The following is a 21,782-nucleotide window of genomic DNA, read 5'->3' as shown; positions in this document are numbered from 1 at the left end:
TCATTTTACGTGTCTTACTTTACGAGTTTTCATTCAGACTTAGTCAATTACATTTGTATATACCCAGTCATGCAGTTAATATGAAGAATAAAAATTATTTCAAGAAAATTAAATATTTGCCATCTGCAATTTATATATGTGTACATTATTCTATTACATCATATTGATATTCATACTGCCATTAAATGCCACAGCTTAATGTATTTATCACAGAGAGAAATTCAACACACACAGTCACATGGACTTTTTAGGCTTTTATTTGTGCACGTAACAAACTATCTAGGCTAGGGAATGCGTGGTGGCTGCTTCATCCGACGAAGCTTTTTTTCACAGGGTTTTGGCTGCTGCCAGATGGCGCTGTTTTCGACAGTCTCGAAGCTCTGAATCTATTCCCGAAACAATCAGTGTGGCTGTTAATTCATGAGGCTGTATTTGCCCATCCCTACACAAGGATGATCAACAAAAAAGCAGGATTGTCTATGATGGAAAAGAAAATCACAAAAACCGGGGGGAAAACGCACACAAAAAAAAACATGAGAAACACTCAATGTAACGCGTGGCGTGATCACATCTGGCTTGGGTCTTCTGTCACGGATTTTGCTGGTAAAATACACACGAAGATGAAGATGATTAGGCAGTCTTTAATAAATCCACAGAGTAAGAGTAGCAAAACACACATCCAACATAGACAAGACCCGAACTTAAATACAGGTGCAAATGAAGGGGATTAACATCAGTCATGAAGACTCAAATCTGAAATTATGTCAACAAACAAGGCAGGGAAAAATGGTGCAAATGAAAACTAATTCCGAACCTAGTGACTGTGACAGCGTACTGTAACTACTAAAATGTTTATTCATTATAAAAATGCCCATGGCGTTTAAAGCTTTTATTAATTGACATGACTTTTCCAGGTCTAGAAATCGTCTCGGTTACGTATGTAACCCTAGTTCCCTGATAGGGAACGAGACGCTGCGTCAAACGCTGCGGGAACGCCCCTGCGTTGTGCGTCATGAAGCACGTATGGAATCAGCCCAATGGAGAGATGAAACGTCATAGGCGGGTGACGTCATCGACCAGGAAACTATAAAGCACCCCAAAAACACAAGCGCATTAGCTTCTGATAGGCTTGAAGGAAGCGCTAACGGGAGTGCCGGGAGTATGGCGGAGCGACGCAGCGTCTCGTTCCCTATCAGGGAACTAGGGTTACATACGTAACCGAGACGTTCCCTTTCAAGGGAACTTCGAGCTGCGTCAAACGCTGCGGGAACGCGAATACCCACGTCGCCATAGGACCAAATGACCGTCATGTGAGACTAGCGCACAGAGGACGAGAGCACCTGTGCCCCAGGGGTAGAGCTTAAGTCTAGGTCATAGAACTTAATAAAAGTATGCGGTGAAGACCATCCAGCCGCATCACAAACATCACTCAGGGAAACCCCCGACAAAAGAGCTTTAGAAGCAGCCATACTCCTGGTAGAGTGAGCTCGGACAACCAAAGGTGAAGGCTGGCCAGCCGACTCATAAGCAAGTGAGATAGCCTCAACCACCCACTTGCTCATTCTCTGTTTAGACGCCGGACACCCTTTCCTGGGTGGCCCGAAACATACAAAAAGTTGTTCTGATTTCCTCCACAGGGCAGCTCTGTGGACATAAGCGTCTAATGCCCTAACAGGGCAGAGTGAATTAAGTTTCTCCTGGTCCGATGACATAAATGGAGGAGGACAGAAAGCCTGCAGAACCGTAGGTCTAACAATATTAGTAGGAACCTTAGGAACGTAACCTGGTCTAGGATGCAGAAAAGCTTTAACCATGCCAGGTGCAAATTCCAGGCACGAGGGTGAAACCGACAGAGCCTGCAAATCTCCGATTCTTTTTAGTGAAGAGATAGCAAGCAAAAAGATAGTCTTAAAAGTGAGAAACTTCTCGGGAACTTCTTCGATAGGTTCAAAAGGAGCTAGGGAAAGACCTTCTAATACAATGGCCAGATCCCAAGTCGGCACCCTCGTACGAACTGCTGGCCTCAGCCTCAAAGTGCCACGGAGGAAACGAGTTATAAGCGGGTGTCTCCCAAGAGAAACTCCACTGAAAGGGACGTGGTAAGCAGCTAGTGCCGCCACATACACCTTTAGTGTGGAGGGGGATAACCCTGTGGAGAAGCGCTCCTGCAGGAATTCCAGCACTGCACCCACTGGGCAGTTAACTGGGTCCTGCAGGTGTTCTCCACACCAAGAAGTGAAAAGTTTCCACTTCAAGGCATAAAGCTTCCTCGTGGATGGAGCTCTGGAGTTAAGAATGGTCTCAACAACCTCGGTTGAGAGACCGGAGTCTATGAGCTGGGCCCCCTCAGAGGCCAAGCCCACAGTTTCCACAATTCTGGGCGGGGGTGAAGTATCGTGCCCCCCGCCTGGGAGAGTAGATCCCTCCTGACCGGGAGCTCCAAAGGAGAACCGTCCAGGAGAGAAATCAGGTCCGCAAACCATACTCGGGCCGGCCAGAACGGGGCTACTAGTAGTAGACTGACCCCGTCCCGGCGGACCCTCTCCAGAACTCCTGGTAACAGAGCAATCGGGGGAAAGGCGTACAGACGTGACCTCGGCCACGGCTGCACCATAGCATCCAACCCCAGGGGGGCTGGAAGAGTGATGGAGAACCACCGATGACAATGAGTGGTCTCCTTGGAAGCGAATAGGTCCACCTCGGCGCGACCGAAACTCAACCAAAGGAGCTCCACCACCTCGGGGTGGAGTCTCCATTCCCCTGGCCTCGGCCCCTGCCTCGACAGGGAGTCTGCTACCACATTCAAATACCCAGGGAGATACATTGCTCTCAGAGATAGTAGCTTCCCTTGGGACCACAGGAGGATCTGACGGGCCAACTTGTAAAGCCGGCGAGACCGCAGGCCCCCCTGATGATTTATATAAGAGACCACCGACGTGTTGTCTGATTGAACTAACACATGATGGCCTCTCAGGTCTGTTAGGAAGTGTTTCAGAGCCTGAAACACAGCCAACATCTCTAGACAATTTATGTGCCACGAAAGATGATGATCCTGCCACAGACCTTGGGCTGGGCGACCACTCATGACCGCCCCCCACCCTGTGAGGGAAGCATCCGTCGTTAGCGTTATGCGACGACAAAGAGCCCCCAGCACAGGACCTTTGGATAGGAACCAAGTTTCTCTCCACATGACCAGAGCACGAAGGCAGCGCCGCGTGACTTTGAACGTGCGGAGCGGATTTCCCCTCGGGGAGAATCCCTTGGTCCTGAGCCACCACTGTAGCGGTCTCATGTACAACAGGCCGCAAGGTATAACGTTGGACGCTGCTGCCATCAGACCCAACAGTCTCTGAAACTGCTTGACAGTGAGTAGCTGGCCTAGCTTCACTTGTTTCACAGCTGAGAGAATCGAAGCGATGCGGGTCGGAGAGAGTCGCGCCCGCATCGATACCGAATCCCAAACGACACCCAGAAAAGTGGTCTTCTGGGAAGGAGATAATACACTTTTCTTTGCGTTCAGCCTCAACCCCAACTTTCTGATATGAGCGAGGACGACATCTCGATGCCGAACCGCCATCTGCTCGGTCTGAGCTAAAATCAACCAATCGTCGATGTAATTGAGAATACGAATGCCCTGAAGCCTCAGAGGCACTAGTGCTGCATCCATGCATTTCGTGAAAGTGCGGGGAGATAAAGCTAGGCCAAACGGAAGAACCCTGTACTGGTACGCCTCGCCCCCGAAGGCGAACCTCAGGAACTTCCTGTGTTGTGGAAGGATGGACACATGGAAGTATGCGTCCTTCAGATCTATCGTGACAAACCAGTCCTCGGACCTGATTTGAGACACGATCTGCTTGATAGTGAGCATCTTGAATTTTAGCTTCCCTACCGAGCGATTCAATATGCGCAGGTCTAAAATTGGACGCAACCCCCCATCCTTCTTTGGAACGATGAAATATCGGCTGTAATAACCTGACTCCAAACTGGGAGGAGGAACCCGTTCTATAGCCTCTTTTTGAAGGAGCGTTTTCACCTCTTGTTCCAATACCAGAGCCTGCTCGGGGCCCACCACTGTGTGCAGAACCCCTCTGAATTTTGGTGGACGACACCTGAACTGGATAGCATAACCCTTTTCTACTGTCTGCAGGACCCAATGAGATATTTTTGGAAGGCTTTTCCACTCTGCCAGAAATTCTACTAAGGGTACCAGCCTCTCGAGACTGGCCTCTGGTGTAACTTGAGCAGCAGACGCAGCGCCCTGTAACGGCGCACCGGCAGGGAACAACTGGTCTGACCGCTCTGAGACCCTCCTCAGAGGGAGCGAGCGTCCCTCGGGAAAGCGCTCGCTGGGATCGTCTGTGCCCCGGCATAAAGGCGGGGTTGGCAGAACGAGCCCCTGAGGGCACCGAGGAGGAATGGGCACCGTAAAAAGAGGTGAACACCTTTCCGCCTCGGTGGGGACCACCCTCAGCATCCTGAACGGCTTGGCGTCAGGACTTCTTCTTAGCCGAAGCCTTCTTAGCCAATATAACTGTCCTCAGATCAGTTCTACTGGGAGAAGGCTTCGGCTGAGAGTGTCGCGGCTGAGCCCACTGTCCAGCAGGGGGAGCACGAGACGCGACACTCTGCCTCTGCTGCGCTCTATGTGATGAGCTCGAAGACGGCCGGGGCTGCTCCCGCCCAGCAGCCCCAGGGACATGAACTTTAAGGGGAAGAAACTTTTTAAAAGCTGCAGTTTGTTTCTTTTCTTCTTGGAATTTATCGATAACTGAATTCACAGCATCACCAAACAACCCCATGGGAGAAAGAGGAGCATCTAAAAGAAAAGCTTTTTCTCTCTCTTTAATATTAGTCTGATTTAACCACAAATGTCTTTCTGCGGCCACCAGAGCTGCCATAGAACGACCCATTAATTTGGCCGATTCTCTGGTGGCACGCAGGGATAAATCAGCAGCCTGACGCAGTTCGCGAACTACGTCAGTACTGACCTCCTCACTCTCACTCATGTCCCTTAGCAGATCAGCCTGGTATGCCTGCAAGATTGACATAGTATGCAGACATGACGCAGCCTGACCTGCTGCCGAATATGCTTTACCCACCAAAGCCGAAGTGTTTCTTAAAGGCTTGGTGGGTAATGCCGGTGCCTTAAAAGATGATGCTGCTTCGGGGGAGAGATGGCTCGCAAGCGTCTCTTCCACACGAGGCAACGCACCATAACCATGAGCCTTGGCTCCCATAATATTAGCGTATGTTGAAGTCTGGGGACTAAACACTCTATATGACACCGGTTTTCTCCATGATTTCGACACCTCGGTGTGGAGATCATGGAAAAACGGCAGGCACCGGCGTGGAGGCTGCACACGTGACGGCAAAAATCTCTCATCCAACTTTGATTTAGAAACAGACTCCTGTCTAGTCACTGGCCATTCAATATTAAGTTTTTCAACAGCTCTTGTTAACACCTCCATAAGCTCATCACTCTCAGGAGTGTGGGGTGGCGAATCCTCCACATCTCCCTCAACACTAACAACATCAAGTTCCTCAGAACTGGATAGCATTGGTGCCTCAGCCCGAGCGGAAGAAACCGCAGCGCGTGCTTCCGAACCCGGGACTGAGGCACTGGATCTCACAGGTGAAGGGAGAGATAAGGCAGAGCCCGTCTCAAACCCCGCTGTGAGATCCATCTGCGATCCCCACGATAAGCGCCGCCGCTCTGCCTCGGCAGAAGCGGGACCCGAACCGCGGGGAGCGCGCACCGAACCGCTCTCCTCAAAGAGCGACCGGCGGGAGCGGAGCGTCCTTAACGGCAAACGCTCGCAATGCTCACAGTCTGCTCCCTCGAGAGCAAACTGGGCATGCTGAACTCCCAAACAAACAACACAAAGATCATGTGTATCCCCGCTCGTTAAATAACGCGAGCAGGGAGGAACACACTTTCTAAACTGCTGTTCGTCCGCCATAATCTCTCAATATATATATATATAGGGATAAATTGTTTGTGTGGTGCAGGGTATGTAAGACAGACAATATCACACAGGGACAGATTCACATGTAGCGCGACTGAAAGCACAGAAGCTAATGCGCTTGTGTTTTTGGGGTGCTTTATAGTTTCCTGGTCGATGACGTCACCCGCCTATGACGTTTCATCTCTCCATTGGGCTGATTCCATACGTGCTTCATGACGCACAACGCAGGGGCGTTCCCGCAGCGTTTGACGCAGCTCGAAGTTCCCTTGAAAGGGAACACACTATTAAAATGAAGTCTACCTCAAGATTGTGAGAACCTTGTTTTTTTTTTTGAAGAGGGTGGATTAAAATAAAAATATGTTAATGTAAATCATTTCAATTGACCTTCCTTTGTTTTTCAGTTTGGGCGGACGGAAGTTATCGATAACACTTTGAACCCAGATTTTGTGCGCAAATTCTTATTGGACTACTTCTTTGAAGAAAGACAGAACATAAGATTTGATCTGTAAGTATCAATAGATATTCCTTTAGCTTTTGCTGCATTTACAGTAGTGGCCAAAAGTGATGACTGGCCTAGAAAAATTGACATGTTCACCGTTTATTCAAATATTATTGATGTAATATCATGTATGAACACATGCAAAAACATGAGAAAACCAGGAAAATATGAAAAACTGACTATCTTGTAGTCAATGTATGCTGTATGTAGTCATTTTTCCTGTGTTTTGTTTTTCTATGTTTTTTTTTATAGAAAAAAAACCCTGTAGCTGTAGTTTGCCTTTTTTTGCCAATAATTTTGTCAGATAAATACCTTAACCAAGTTTAGTGTTTTATTCTTCTCCCATTTTAAAAATATTAAAACATATAAAATATGTTCTTCATATTTTGATGGTTTATTTGTTTTTTCATTATAAAACAAAAATCCATTCCAGACATCACTTTTGGCCACTACTTTACACTAGCCTTCAATTTCACCACTTTTAAAATATAAACTGCTCTGTCTGCAATGAACTTTATAAATCTTCTATGTATTAGCCAATTCACCAAATTTAGCTGAGGGTACAAAGCTTTACAAATATGGTAAAGAATGTGGAATTGCCTCTCACGGCAGATTTTATTTCTTTGTTTTCTTGATATCCCAAGAAACATGTTACTTTTCCACTGTGTGTGGTTTTTTTTTCTTCAAATAAGAGCATGGGGGGGAAGTGTAAAGTTTATGTAGAAAAGATTTGTCAATTAGTTTTAATTTAGTGATTTTATTTTTATTTTTATATTTGCTTATATAATGTGATATGTGTTATGTAATTGAAAAGACATTAATTAAAATAGTTTCATGGTTGAGTAGGAAAAAACTGGAGGACACTCTTTCTTGTTATCCTTTTAAAAATATATATATATATATATATATTTAAAATGTCAACTAATTCCGATTTTTCACCAGCCCACATCTTCAGTCACTAATTAGTTTTGAACAAGAAGTTTTGGTGCACATTAATAAGTAGTGCAATAAACATTATTTAAACCTTATCCTAACTTGTACAAGAACTTTAATTGTAAAATTACAAATTCACACTATTATTAGGCATGACATCTCAGTACATCAAAAACTGGAGTCTCACTTTAACGACAGATGTGTCAGCTACTGTAAACCCAACCATGAGAGAACTGTCAGTGTATGTTTTGTGCACTTTTATAAGCAGATGTCACCACTAAAACCCCTTCTCATGAGTCACACATTCTGTACAGTCAGGAGAGCAGCCTGCGACCCTAACTGAAGAAACCAACATTCCAGTATTGTGGAAATAAGAATTATAGCTCACTAACACATTTGCTGATTTGCTGTATAAGCATTTAGGGTTGCTTTCCATGATGACAGGGTGTGACGAACGACTGTGCTGGTTGATATTAGACTTTTTTTTTTCTATTCATTCAATACTGGATATTTAATTGTGCTCATTCCCTTTTTTTACATTTATGAAAAGTGAGTGTTATTTGACAGAAAAAGGCAATCTTAAAAACATTAGTAATTATAAGTTTAAAAACACTTGTTAAATGTAATATTTACCCAATCCTAAAATGAATACCTAGTTTTCATACTGTACATTATAGTTTTGTGATGCATAAATTCACTTGCTGAGTTTAAAATGACTGATTTTAGAGTTTATATAAAAAGGATATAATTATATGATGATCGGCCATAACATGAAAAATATTTATCAACATCATGATATTTTCGTATTTTTATTCACTGTTATTTATTAATATTGTGAATTAGTCTTTATTTTAATTTTAATTTTAATTTAAGTTTTAGTAATTTTGTTACGTTCTTTTCATTTTTATTAGTTATATATATAAATATATATATATATATATATATATATAAAGCTTTATTTAATTCTCATTTCAGTTTAAGTGTGAAGTTTAATTGTAGTACTTCAAATTAAACTTATTTTATTTCAGATAGTTATCAAGGCAGATATTTTTTTTCAATGTTTTTAAAATATATATTTTATTTTTATTTCAGCTAAAAAAAATGTATCTTAAATTTTGTTTTAAATCAGCATCACTGTATCCGTAATTACAATAAATAATTTTGGATGTATGTCCAAATCTTGTATCTTTCCAACAGGTGTTGTAGTATAAATTTAACCTCTGTGCTCATGTACTTTTGTGATGTGTGTATGCGCTAATATTTGATATGGTTTTGTGCCTGTCTAAATGTTTTTTTTTTATGTGTGTATTTAGGAATTTATGGGTGTATTTTAGAACAGAAATGAGTCATTCTGTATCCATTGGCCCAAGTGTGTGTGAGGAATTTGTTTGTGTGTCTTTAGGCTTCAGCATGAGTGTGTATGTCTGTAGGCAGAGTGTGTGTGTGTTTTGCCGCTGTGGATCGGTGTCCCCGCTCGACGGCCTGTCATACTGGGTCTGTAAATCTGCAGCAGACATGAGAGGGGGTCACGAGGTCGCGTGGGCAGTGCCTCCGAGACGATAGCGAAACCAAAGCACCAATGATGAGGATGACATGGCACGTCACCATGACAACAAAGGGGATTGAGCCCCACAAACGAATAGAAGAGGCAGACCGATGATAAATAGATATATGTGAGGTTGAGCTATATGTAACCCTAGGGATATTTTACGATTCAGAGATCCTTCAATATTTGTTGCTTTTCTTGTCCTCTCTCTTTTTTCTTTCTCTCTTTATGTCTTTATCTCTCCATTGCGCTGTGACAGGGCAGAATAGAATGATTCATGATGTCTGTGCTTTAATGATGCTGTTCTTCCTCTGTAATGAGAAACAGGCACGCGTGAACTCCCCTCATAAGACCGTAATCTAATTAAAGCCCATTTTAAAGTCTCCCATCATTGATTTTGGAACCAACCTCTGTATTCCTTCTTGAGCAAGCATCACTATTGCCACTGGGAATATTTAGGGTAGATTTATACAAACTCCTGACACTGAGTGTTACACTCTGGCACATCATTAGCCCCACAGCGTTTGGGCTACATGTATAATGCTTAAAATTGTGTAGGAAATCATGCAGGTTGTTGAGGAAGAGTGTGCGATTACATTTCAGTGCATAAGCACACCAACCACCTAGCAGCACTCTATAACTATCCAATGCTTGCTAGCAACGGCATAGTAACTCCTTAGCAATCACTCCAAACTTCCTAACAGCCACCCAGAACATATGATCAACCATCTAGAAACAACCTAGTAACCACCCCTTACACCATAGCAACCACCTAGCAACACTCTATTAACTACTCAGGGCTTGCTATCAAATGCATAGCAATGCATTAGCAACCCGTAGAACTCTGTAGCAGCCAGCCAGAATGCACAATTAACCATCTAGAAATACCCTAGCAACCATCCGTTACACTATAGCAACTACCTAGCAACACTTTAGCAACCACTCAGTACTAGTAATTGCATTGCAATGCCTTAGCAACTAATCTGAGCTCACTCAGCCACCCATAACACACTATCAACCATCTAGAAACACTCTAGCAAAATGTTTCTCATCTAAATTTCCCTGGGAGTAAAGAAACACGGCCCTAGCAACCACCTCTAACACCACAGCAACCACCCAGTACTCACTACTATAGCACTGCATAGCAATTTTTTAGCAATATCTCAGAACTACCTATCAGTCACCCACCAAGAACACTATAGCAACCACCTAACAATTCTCTAGCAATACTCAGCATTATAGCAATTTCATAGTAACACCTTGGCAACCACCACTAACTCCCTAGATGCCACCCAAAACACAATGCTCTAGCATCCACCTTAGCGACGCCTTAGCAACGCCTTAACAACCACCTAGAAAGCCATAGCAGCCACACCGAACATACTAGCAACCACCCTAACACTATAGCAACCACCTAACAATTATCTAGCATCCACCCAGAATTCACTAGCAACTTCATAGCAACACCTTGGCAACCACCAGGAACTCCCTAGCAGCCACCCAGAACACAACGCTCTAGCATTGACCCAGCACTCACTAGCAACACCTTAGCAACCAACCAGAACTCTCTAGCAGCCACCCAGAACACAATGCTCTAGTAACCACACAGCACTTACTAGCAACTGCATGGTATTACCTTAGCAGCAACCCAGAACACAATGCTGTACCAAAAAACCCTGCACTCCCTAGCAACACCTTAGCAACTACCAAGAACACAACGCTCTAGAAACCACTTAGCACTCAGCACAAACTGTGTAGCTAACTGACAATACACAACCATCTAGAACACTGCGGCAACTTAGTTAAAAATAATTAAAAACAACCTAGTATCAACATAGCAACACCTTACACCCGCACAACCTTAGCATCACAACATCAAGTGTTGTACTGGTGGCACCAATTTCTTCAATAATCAGCAATAAAAAAATCTATAGAAGATCCGACAATGCAACCAACTTGTTGCTCTGTATACATTTTGATCTTCTTAATCTGAGCAAATTCTAGCATTAGCAATGCAGTTTGTGATAAATGTGTCATGTTTCAGTGCTGACTGTTTGAATCCTACGTGCATGTTTGTGTACGTTAGACTGACAGATTCCCATCAGTGCATGTGGTGCTATAAATAGTGCTCGGGGAGAGAAGCATAATGCGGTTTAGTCAGAGTGTGTAAATGGGAAGCTGTTTGTGTCGTTCCCTTCAGGGTCTGTTGTGTGTGTGTGGGCAGACAGCACACTACGCTACAATCCTCTGTGATGGCTATGCTGAGCGTCTCTACGTATGCACACATAATTTATTTTCTGGGTCTTGTTTCTCAGTGGAGGATAACAAGAGTGGCTTTTTGTATTTTGACATTTTCATGTCTTTATAGTGGAATTCATTAGTGGTCATGGATCTAATGAGGTGGAAATAGGACTGTTCAATAGGTCAAACTGTTTTTTTTTTTTTTTAGATCTCTTTAATTGATATATCAATTGTTTCTACTAAATAGCATGATGAAGACGTAGAATAAAAGGGGAGCTAATAGAGACTTTTGCTTAATGGTGCAATCATGTTTGCAAATTTTTGAGGTAAAAGGTCCATTGTATATTGTATATAGTGTAGCAATCTATGAGTCATTTTTAAACCATGCAGCTTTCTGCGAATCCTTATTGCGATATATATATATATATATATATATATATATATATATATATATATATATATATATATATATATATATATATATATATATATATATATATATATATATTCTGGGAACACTGCATCTCGTCACATTACAACTCATGTTTGCCTTGAGTGGTGTGATTTTTAGAATTCTGGAAATATTGTGTTGTACTAATAGCCTTGGAATTGACTCTAGAGGGTGTGAACTTACTGTCAGGTAACACATTTTGTTTATTTGTTTAATGAATGATGCTTTGCATTTGACTTCTGGGAACAAGGATCCTTTCAATGTCAATTTGGACTGTCTGAGATGGAAATTTCCAGGCACTGTTGATGAGTAATTAAATGATGGGGAGAGAAAAATAAATATAAAATAAAATAACATCACACTAATAATAAAAAAATTGTGCACTAATTTGAGAAAAGACCAGAACATAATAAATATTTTTTCAAGCATTCATTTCTTTATTATAACTTTTGATTATTGGGTTTTATCTAAAAATTCTTCTCCAAGTCACATACTGTAACTGCTTGGCTTGAGTCCATTTATATGAATACATGGATCTGTGTCAGGGAGAGTTCCTGTGCATTTCCAGCAATACAATAGACCATGAAGGTCAAGGAGCTGGGATTCTGAAGATCATTCTGAGTAGAAATTAGATCATGAATAATGACAAGAATGTGAGAACATTTCCAAGGCTTAAATCTACCTGAAGGTATACAGAGAGGTTTATTTTTGAAAAGATGTAAAATCATTGAAGAACTGCCCATACAAAACTGACCATCCTACCAAAAAACCTGCCTAAGATAAAGAATCATTACATTTACATTTACATGTATTCATTTAGCAGACGCTTTTATCCAAAGCGACTTAATCATTACAAGGTATAGACCATTTGCATAGGCAAATTGAAAACAAGTTTTTGGGACAAAAACAAGGAAGCGGACAGTAGTTTCCAATTTTGGCACCTAAACATCCGCTGCTAGTGCTTAACATACTTTAGGCACTTCACAATGCCCAAAGGTTTACGAGAGCCTAAGTTAAGGAGAAGATTCTGAGTTAAGAGTATATTTATTTTTTGAAGAGCTTTTGGGCCTCAGTTTGGCATATTCCTAAAGTAGCACATCAAACTGAGAAGAACATCACGCTAGAGTGGACAAGGGTGGTGGCAGCTTCACGCTTTGGGGATGTTCCTCTGCGGCAGGGTCTTGGAAAACTCCAGGATAGAAAAAATGCATGGTGCTAAGTACGGTAATCTCCTGAGGCAAAGATCTGCTGCATGTATGCAAGAGGACAGAGAGTTCAGTACATCCACCTACAGGACAATTAGCCCAAACATACTGGAACATGCTAAAAGAACCACTGTAATGGCATGAAGCCACAAATGTAGATGTCCTAGAGTGCTTCACTTAAAGCCCAACTTGAGCCTGAACAGATTTAACAAGAAAAATTATTGCTCACTGTCAAGAACGTTAACCAAAAGAGGGTTCTACAAAGTGTTAAATATGTGAAGCAGTTCTTTTTAAATTAATTAACTTCATAATGTGAAACATTTCTGACTGATTCTGAAACAGAATATTTAAAGGGGAAACAGTGCAGGATGATGGATGTTATGTAAGAAATCATGTACATCCAGCCAGTTGTTATCACAGAATAAACCCCGCCAGGTTGATCAAGACCTTATCATATATTAATGACAGCAAAACGGATTACACAGTATTTCACCACATAAACAATTATGGGGATAAGAGATATTGATTTGAAATTATATTGTTTTAAATTCGTACCTGTTTGTTATATTACAATCCAACAATGTACAAAACAGTTGTCGCAAATTGGCAGCAGCTGCGTTTGTACGAAACAAGAGAGAGTGAGTCTGTGATACCCGGATGACATTATTAAAGGGCTGGTATAATGCCCCTTTTTACAATATGTAAAATATGTCTCTGTTGTCCCCAGAGTGTGTATGTGAAGTTTTAGCTCAAAATACCCCACAGGTAATTTTTTACAGCATGTTAAAGTTGTCCCTTTTTAAGGGTCAGTAAAAACACGTCGTTTCTTTTGTGTCCCTTTAAATGCAAATGAGCTGCTGCTCCCGGCACAGAGGGCGGAGCTGTTCTGCCTTTTATGTTTAAACTGGAGTCAGACAATGATGGAGAGACTCAAGAAGAAGTGACAACATGTAGAATGCAACAGGACGTTTTTTAATGGTTAGTTGATGAATTAATGTTGCTGAATCTGATGTAGAGTTAACTATCTTCATGTCTTTGATTAGCATATTCTGTCATGATAATCTATAAAATTGCTTGTGTGGGAACTGTTATAAGATGAGTACAGATTGACATGCTATTGAATTTGTGTTACAATACTGTATTGCATGTGAAAAGACGGATGAGACAGCTTGAGCAGACTCACAGATGTGCTCTACTACAACAACTCTTCCTCTTCTCAACATGGATGTGTTCCCGGGGGTGGGGTTTATGTAAATTTTAGGGTTGGTGACGTCACAAACCCGGGAGGAATGTCATGTAGTCCCTACCAGCCATTTTTTGTAGTCCTTAAAGAACGATTTCTTTAAAAGCAAATATCTTCCTTTGCTTTGAAGTTTGATCGTTGTAACTTTGCAAATGTTGTTTATTCTCAAACAGCAACATTACACACTAATTAAAGTTAGAAAAGTGAAATCATAATCAACCACCCCTTTAAATAACTGTACACAAAATATTGATTTTAGTTTCAATTTCATTAGCTCACCAAATGCAAAACTTCCACAAGGAAAAAACGTTCCTAGCAAGCGTAAAGCGCCGACATCAGTAACCCGAATGAGCCTGTGTTATGAGTTTTTACTGGTTGTTATTGGGGATAACATACCGCTGGATGGCACAATTGACCAATCAGAATCAAGTATTCCACAGAGCCGTATAATAATGATATTTTTGGCTACTTTTTCTAACCCATGTGGCCTTGATTATGTTAGCCAAAAATAATTTCAAAAAGAAAGTAGCTACATTTGAGTTAAAAAAAAAAAAAACTGTGCTGTTCTGTGTGTGTTAAGGGTTAAGCCTGTGTCAATGTATGGTTTTATTCCCATTCTAGGGTCATGCAGTATTTATGAATGTGAAGTATAGCTGAATAGAACATCAGTCCATTTTGTGACTTCTTATGTAACATATTCACCTCATTCATACATTTAAAACACTCGGGCAAATGCAATATACACCAGTGAAAGTTATATATAAGAAAATACGAAGAATGATTTTAAAATTTGTTGAAAATGAAAGGGAACGTCAATTATTATGCTTAGCACACTGCTGGGTTTATATCTGATTTGGCTGCACCAGTTATGACAAAGAGATTAAAATTCTAATTTTTAAAGAAATGGTAAATCATGAATAAATATCAGACCAAATAATTTCAAAGCTGTTGCCATGTGACACTGCAGTCCTTTGCATTAAACTAGTTTGAAAATGTAGGATTACCATATACCCTTGTGAGAGCTGCCTATACACAGACATCATTTTCAAAAGGTTGGCGGCAGTCCCAGAATGCATTGTGGTTAGGTTAGTGCAAAGATTCATCCAAAAGGGTGGGCAAAGTCGAAAGATATGCTGGTTATATGATTTAATTGTGTGGAATGAGTTGGTTCTAAGAACTACAGTGTCAACAGGTAATTTGATATTACACAAGCAATATATACAGAATTGATGACTATACAAATAAAATACTAGTTATTCTGGTTGTGTGTCCATTCTCAATATGTCCTTCTCTTGTTTTCCAGGTATGATGTCGACTCCAAGAGCTCCAACCTCTCAAAACATGTAAGTCTCAGAAACTGCTCTGTGTTTCCTCTCAGACTCTATAAAAACTTGCTGTGTTGATCTCCTCATGACTTATGAAGATTAGCATGCCATCATACACACTCACCCCGTAATAAAAAAATATCACAGTGCTTGTAATCAGCAGGTCTGTTTATGCGAGAATAAAGAGGCAAATGTGGGTTAATAGAGGCGTGTGATTAGAAATGCTCTCACAGAGAGAGTGGCGTGATTGAAGCTGTGTTTTGGTGCTCACGCGGGTCCCTGAGGTGTCATCTCATACAGTGATGATGGTTTGGAGTAAAAGATGCAAATTCACTGCAGTGGTCCCATCTGTACTCGTCCATATGGACGTGTCCATAATAATGCTATTCCTTTATTTCTTTCAAGCTTCAATCAATCTTCCAATCAATCAACCCAAAATCTCCAACATCCACTCACACGCCATCTGGCATCAACACATAAATCAATCAGCTAAAACTCCCACCCATGAAGTGTCAATTAAGCAATTAGTCAGGGCATCCATCCATCAAGCATCAGTTGTCAATAATCCAACCAACAAATCAATCAATCAATCAATACATGGGTGAACTTTTTCTAAGTTCCATTATATTAGTAGTTTTCTACAAATCTAAAGAATTCTATTTTCTTTATAGGATTTTTTAAAGTTTCACTTATGACATCAGGCTGCAAAACCATTTTGGTTCTTATTGGAACCTTTATTTTTAGTCTGTTAATTCCGTGGTAATTACAAGGCAAACTAACAATAGTAGGGGTCATGTATTGCTGGTTAATTCAGCATTCGTAGTGCATGAGTCTGTGGGCTTCCATCAGTGTTGCAAAGTGGAACTGCTTAATGAAACACATCATGACATTTACTTATCCAGACGCTCAACAACACCATTGATCTAACCCAGCCACACATTTCTCTGGAAACCTTCTTTATCCCAGGCAGAGCTCCCCAGCTTCTTTACTGCTATTGTTTCCTGCCGTGATCATGTGGACACACTGGGAGAAAGAGACGGATAAACTGATCTCTCCACACATCATGCACAAGAGTAATTGAAAACAGATTCAGTGACTCCAGTGTGCACACAGGTTTCATCCCTAAAAATAACCACCTCCAAATTATCTCCCAAATCAGACACAGTTCTTCCTGGTGCTTTACTCCCTCTCCCTCGGTCACCCAGAAATCAATATCGCCCTCTTCCCCCCTGACTTGGAAAGACAAACACAGCTTGTCCACTCCCAAAGGGAATTTGGTACTGCATAAAACCATTACAGGATGTGTTCACATGCGAAGAGTGACTACGCTCCATCATCAGGTGAGAATTAAGGGAAACTGCAGCAGGGAAAAAAACACACATGCAGGGAAAGAAACAGTGAGAGATAGATGAAGGGAAAGAGGAAGAGGAGGTCGTCTTCGTTAAGTTTATAGACAATAAAGATAGATTATTCGTATTCATCTTCAAGAATACAAATTGCGAGTCGCCAGCAGTAATTAGAGAAGCAGTAGGACTCGTGGCGTAGGAGCAGTGTACCAGTAGGAAAATGTAGCGTTTCATAAATAACTGAGGATGAACTAAAAGAGAAAAGACTAGTGTCTAAATTAGTAACAGTTAAAAATAGAAATAAAAGTTTACCCTGAAAAAAATAAAATAAAACTGTTATAATTTACTCACTCATGTTATTCCAAACCCAAATGAATTGTTTTCTCCCAGGGAACACAACAATCCACATACAATGCAAAACATACAGTGACTGCAAGCTGATAAAAAAGTATAATGCAAATAGTTTAACTACAGGTGAAGTTTTTCATCTGCACCATAGCACTAAGTCTTATTTCATTCTCTTATATCTAAAATCACCATGTCACATTTGGTAATAAGACATAAGAACTAATGCCATCATTAATGTCAAACATGGCACAGTACATGCTCACACCATTGATTAACCAATAATCAGTTAATTGTGTCTAATTATTTTTTTAATTAAACAATTTACTTGCTAAACCTGTTGACTTTATAATGGTGCATTTATCTAGATTGAGTCATGGGCAGGTGCTTCAAAGACATGAAATAATCTTTGGGGTGCCTCAGGGTTTAGTGATTGGCCCTATTCTCTTCTCGCTATACACAACGTTTTCAATCAGTTTAACAACGGACATTTGACATGCAAAATTTAACTTAAATTAATTTTAATTGAAGATGCATATGCATGTGTAGAACTGTACAGTATGTCCCTCGGTTGTTCTGTGTTTCTCTGCTGTTTGAAAGTCCCCTATCTGTCAGCCAGTTAGTATTACAATAAAATTATGTCTTTAAATATAAATACAAAAATACTCACTAAGGCGAAGTAGTTGGTCTCATTCATTCTTATTCTCTGGATGTCTTATTTTAGTTTTCTCCTGGGCCATTTTATCATTCTCTCCATCACTGCACTTTCCATTGATGCACTTTTTGTGCAGCTTCTGACATCGACAGGGTTTAGACATAGTTGTCACGTCTGAGCTAATACAAATTGCTCAGGTGGCCATTCATCTTAATTCTCTACAGAATACCCATTAAAGTACATTATCAAAATAATAATAATAATAATAATAATAATAATAATTACCACACAGAAGGGGGAGAGGGAGAAGAGAAGGGAAAAAAATCATAAATTGGGTAGTTATTCAGTCCTTCCTTGCCAGGTTCTGTATTCCCAGCGCTAGCAGATGTGTCTCTCCCACCCCAAGATAAGTGAAGAAGGGGATGCACATTTGTATTAATACAAAATATAGTCAATGAAAATCTGTTATGTTCAGCATACGGACAGCATATGCACAAAGAGTATCACCTACCCTTTATTAAACTGCTGTTGCAAAGCTCAGTGGGGCAAAAACTTCACAGCTCTACCAAGAAAATCATTTGAATTCTAATGGCTTTTTTAAGCCATATGTTGTGCTCCACTTCAGATCATTTATCAAATGGGTGACAACATTTCAACATGATGTGTGAACAGCTTCACCCCTAGAAATAATGTTGTTCCCTTTCGTTGTCACTCCGAGTTACGTCGGATGACGACGAATGGGGTTTCGCTTAGAACACCTATCGACTTCGAGTATTACAAAACGAGCCAATGGCAAAGAAATGCCATGGGTCTGCGGAATTTGCATGACGTAACTCCGCCCCACCTCGTGGGTATAAAAGGAGGACGCCGGCAACAGGCAGATATGTTTTCGCTTCGGAGCCAAGAGCATTTCTTCACTCCACAGTCATCTCTGACTTCGCTCTACGAGACGAGCTTCTCTCTCCGGTGTTGGTGTGACGGCGATCTGCAGCGAGCTCACAGTGCCTGCTGATCTGTGCAGTAATCTGCCAGTGTGTGTGTGTCTCCCTGTGCGCTTCAACATCGCAGAGTTTTTTTGGACTGGTATCGGACTCTGATGGGCACGAGCGCTGTCTAGTGTGTTTGATCATGCTTGAACAGCGCTCGTGGGTGACTCATGTTCTCGCAAGGGAACGTGATCATCGCGTCATAAATAGGTCGAGACTCGGTGAACTCGGTGAACCAGCCCCCCTCTTCAATGACGGTGCCCGCTAGTGAACTGCTGATTCCCGCGAGTCTACCCTCTGGTGGCCCGCGTGTTTCAGTTGAAGCTACAGAGGAAGATGCCATGTCTGTTGCAGCATCACTAGGTGGGCTTGAGCCTTCTGGAAGTGAGGGCTCGTCACAGCTACCACCTTCCGGTGTGCATACGGCTGTGCCTGAGTCTGATCCGGAGATGACGGCCATGCTTTCCTGGGACGATTGGTTTTGGGTAAGGCCGCCGACCCTCGTCCGTGGCAAACCCCAATACCTCTCTTCCCGCACGTGCATGATGAGATCTCGAAGTCCTAGAAGACCCCCTTGTCTTCTCAGGACCGCTCGCTGATCTCATCCGCCTTTTCTCCCCTCGATGGGGCCGCTGCCCTTGGGTACACTGGGGTTCCCCCGGCTGAACGCTCTGTTGCGATGCTATGTGTCCTCAGAGTGCTTCTTCTCGGCGCAATCCTAAGCACCCGCCCGTGGCCTGTAGTTTTTCGTCTACGCTTGTGGCGAGATCCTTAGTGCCACGGGACTGGCAGCCGCCTCTCTGCATGCCATGGTCATTCTGCTGGTCCACCTGACCCAGATGCTCATGGACCTGCACGAGGGCGGGACTGACCCAGGGCTCTTCACTGAGCTGCGCGCCGTCACTGACCTTGCTCTCCGAGCGACGAAAGTGGCCGTACGCTCCCTGGGTCAGGTGATGCTCACCATTCTGTGGCTGAACCTGTCTGATGTGCTGGATGTCGCGCGGACCTGTCTGTCCGACATTCCCATATCCCAGGTCGGCCTCACCGGCGGTGCGGTTGAGGGCTTGACCAACAGCTCTCAGCCGCTCATGAGCAGACTGACGTTGATTCCGTCATGACGGCCCCGCCGTCCGCCCAGGTCCCTCGGTCTGCCCACCGCCGAGGGCGCCCTCCCACGGCTCCCACCCCGCCCGTTCACCCGGGCCGGCTCTGGGGGCCGCGGGCGGACGCCACAGCCCCTCTCCAGCCCCGCCCCCCGCTACACGCCGGGTTAAGCCGCGCTCCTGAGACGGGCTCCTCGGGGATGGAGCAGACTGAGGTTGACTCTGTCCCGACGGCCCCTCCGTCCGCTCAGGTCCCTCGGTCTGCCCACCGCCGTGGGCGCCCCCCGCGGCTCCCACCCCGCCCGCTCAGCCGGGCCGGCTCTGGAGGCCGCGGTCGGACGCCAAAACAGTCCTCTCCAGCCCCGCCCCCCGCTACACGCCGGGTTAAGCGGCGCTCTTGGGATGGGCTCCTCAGAGATGGGACTCAGTTCTTTCCAGGAGCTGGTAGCAGGACCACTCCTTTCCCCGGGTGAGGGCCGGGGAAGAATCCTTATTCTCCAAAGAACTGACTCTCCCGTCTCTGAGCACAGAGAGTTCGGACGTCACAGAGCGCCGCCCACATGCCGTGCTCTCCTCGTCCCCCTCTGTCCCGGAGGTGGTTGACAGGGCGTGCCGTCCACGACCGCTTCGCCCCTGTCCCCCTCTGTCGCCAGATCCTTGACAGAGCAGGCCCCCGTGGAACGCTGGTCCTTCCCTGGCCTCCTCTGTCAGGGTGCGGTTTTGACCTTGCCCCCACTCCGGGCCGCTATGCCGTCCACGTCTGGGCCGGTCATTCCGCTTCACTGCACCACCGGGGGGACGTCTGTGGTTCTCGACGCCGCTGGCACAGTTGGGAGCCTGCCTAGAGCTTCCCTATCTGTTCCGCTGGGTCGCGCGAACCATCGGCTCGGCTATGCGATTCAGTTCGCACGGTCTCCTCCCCACTTCAGGGGAGTCCGCTCCACTTTGGTCGATGGCTATGCCCTATCATGAGAGCGGAGGTATCTACCCTACTGGCGAAGGGTGCGATTGAGACTGTCCCTCCAGCCGAAAGGAGGTCCGGGTCTACAGCCCCTACCTCATTGTCCCGGAGTAGTCTGGTGGGTTACGGCCAATCCTGGTCCGAACCGCTCCCTTCACAGGCTGCCGTTCAAGATGCTCCTGGCCAAACGCATTTCTGGATGTGTGCGGCCACAGGATTGGTTTGCAGCGATCGACCTGAAGGACGCCTACTTTTATGTCTCCGTTCTCCCTCGACTCAGAACATACCTACGGTTTGTAGGTTTCAGGGCGCGCATATCAGTACGCTGTTTTCCCATTCGGGCTAGCCCTGTCTCTTCGTGCCTTCACAAGGTTGTTGAGGCTGCCTTTGTTCCTCCATGGGAACACGGGGTTCGCATCCTGAACTATCTCGGTGACTGGCTGTCTTAAGCTCACTCCTGAGACCAGGTTTGCGAATACAAGGACCCAGTGCTCCGGCACCTAGCTCGTCTGGGCCTTCGGGTCAACCGGGGAAGGAGTAAAGTTTGCCCCGTGAAGAGGAGCTCTTTTCTCGGTATGGACTTGGTCGCCTTCTCCACTCAGCCATTGCTGACTTGCCTGAGACTATCAAGCGCAAGAGTGCGGTTCCACTGAAGTTTCTTCAGAGGCTCCTGGGGCATATGGCATCTGCAGCCGCGGTTCGCCGCTCAGATTGCTTCATATGAGACCGCTTCAGCTTTGGCTCCGCGACCGAGTCCCGAGGTGGGCATGGCAACACGGCACCCTCCGAGTACCAGTTACTCCGACCTGCCGTCAGACCTTCACCCCGTGGTCGAACCTCAGTTTTCTACGGGCCGGAGTGCCCCTGGAACGAGCTTCGCGGCATGTTGATGTAACGACAGATGCCTCCTCCACGGGCTGGGGTGCCATGTGCAATGGACGTGCTGCCGCGGGCTCCTGGACAGGACCCCGTCG

General features: G+C 44.0%; 1 protein-coding gene across 1 annotated transcript in view; it reads left to right on the top strand.

Annotated features, from left to right (window-relative positions):
• The window catches only part of LOC143741650 (copine-8), a 161,428-nt gene that overhangs the window by 60,949 nt on the left and 78,697 nt on the right, over positions 1–21,782 (top strand). The window contains exons 4-5 of the mRNA XM_077233941.1: positions 6,368–6,471; positions 15,388–15,427. Coding sequence (XP_077090056.1) covers positions 6,368–6,471; positions 15,388–15,427 — 144 coding nt within the window. The remainder of the gene's footprint in view (positions 1–6,367; positions 6,472–15,387; positions 15,428–21,782) is intronic.

Source organism: Siphateles boraxobius, unplaced genomic scaffold, assembly GCF_051911475.1.
Source record: "Siphateles boraxobius isolate OS27281-9 unplaced genomic scaffold, OSU_SipBor_1 19, whole genome shotgun sequence".
Taxonomy (NCBI): Eukaryota; Metazoa; Chordata; class Actinopteri; order Cypriniformes; family Leuciscidae; genus Siphateles; species Siphateles boraxobius.
Note: the sequence above shows the minus strand (reverse complement) of the source record. Positions and strands in the feature narration are given on the sequence as shown.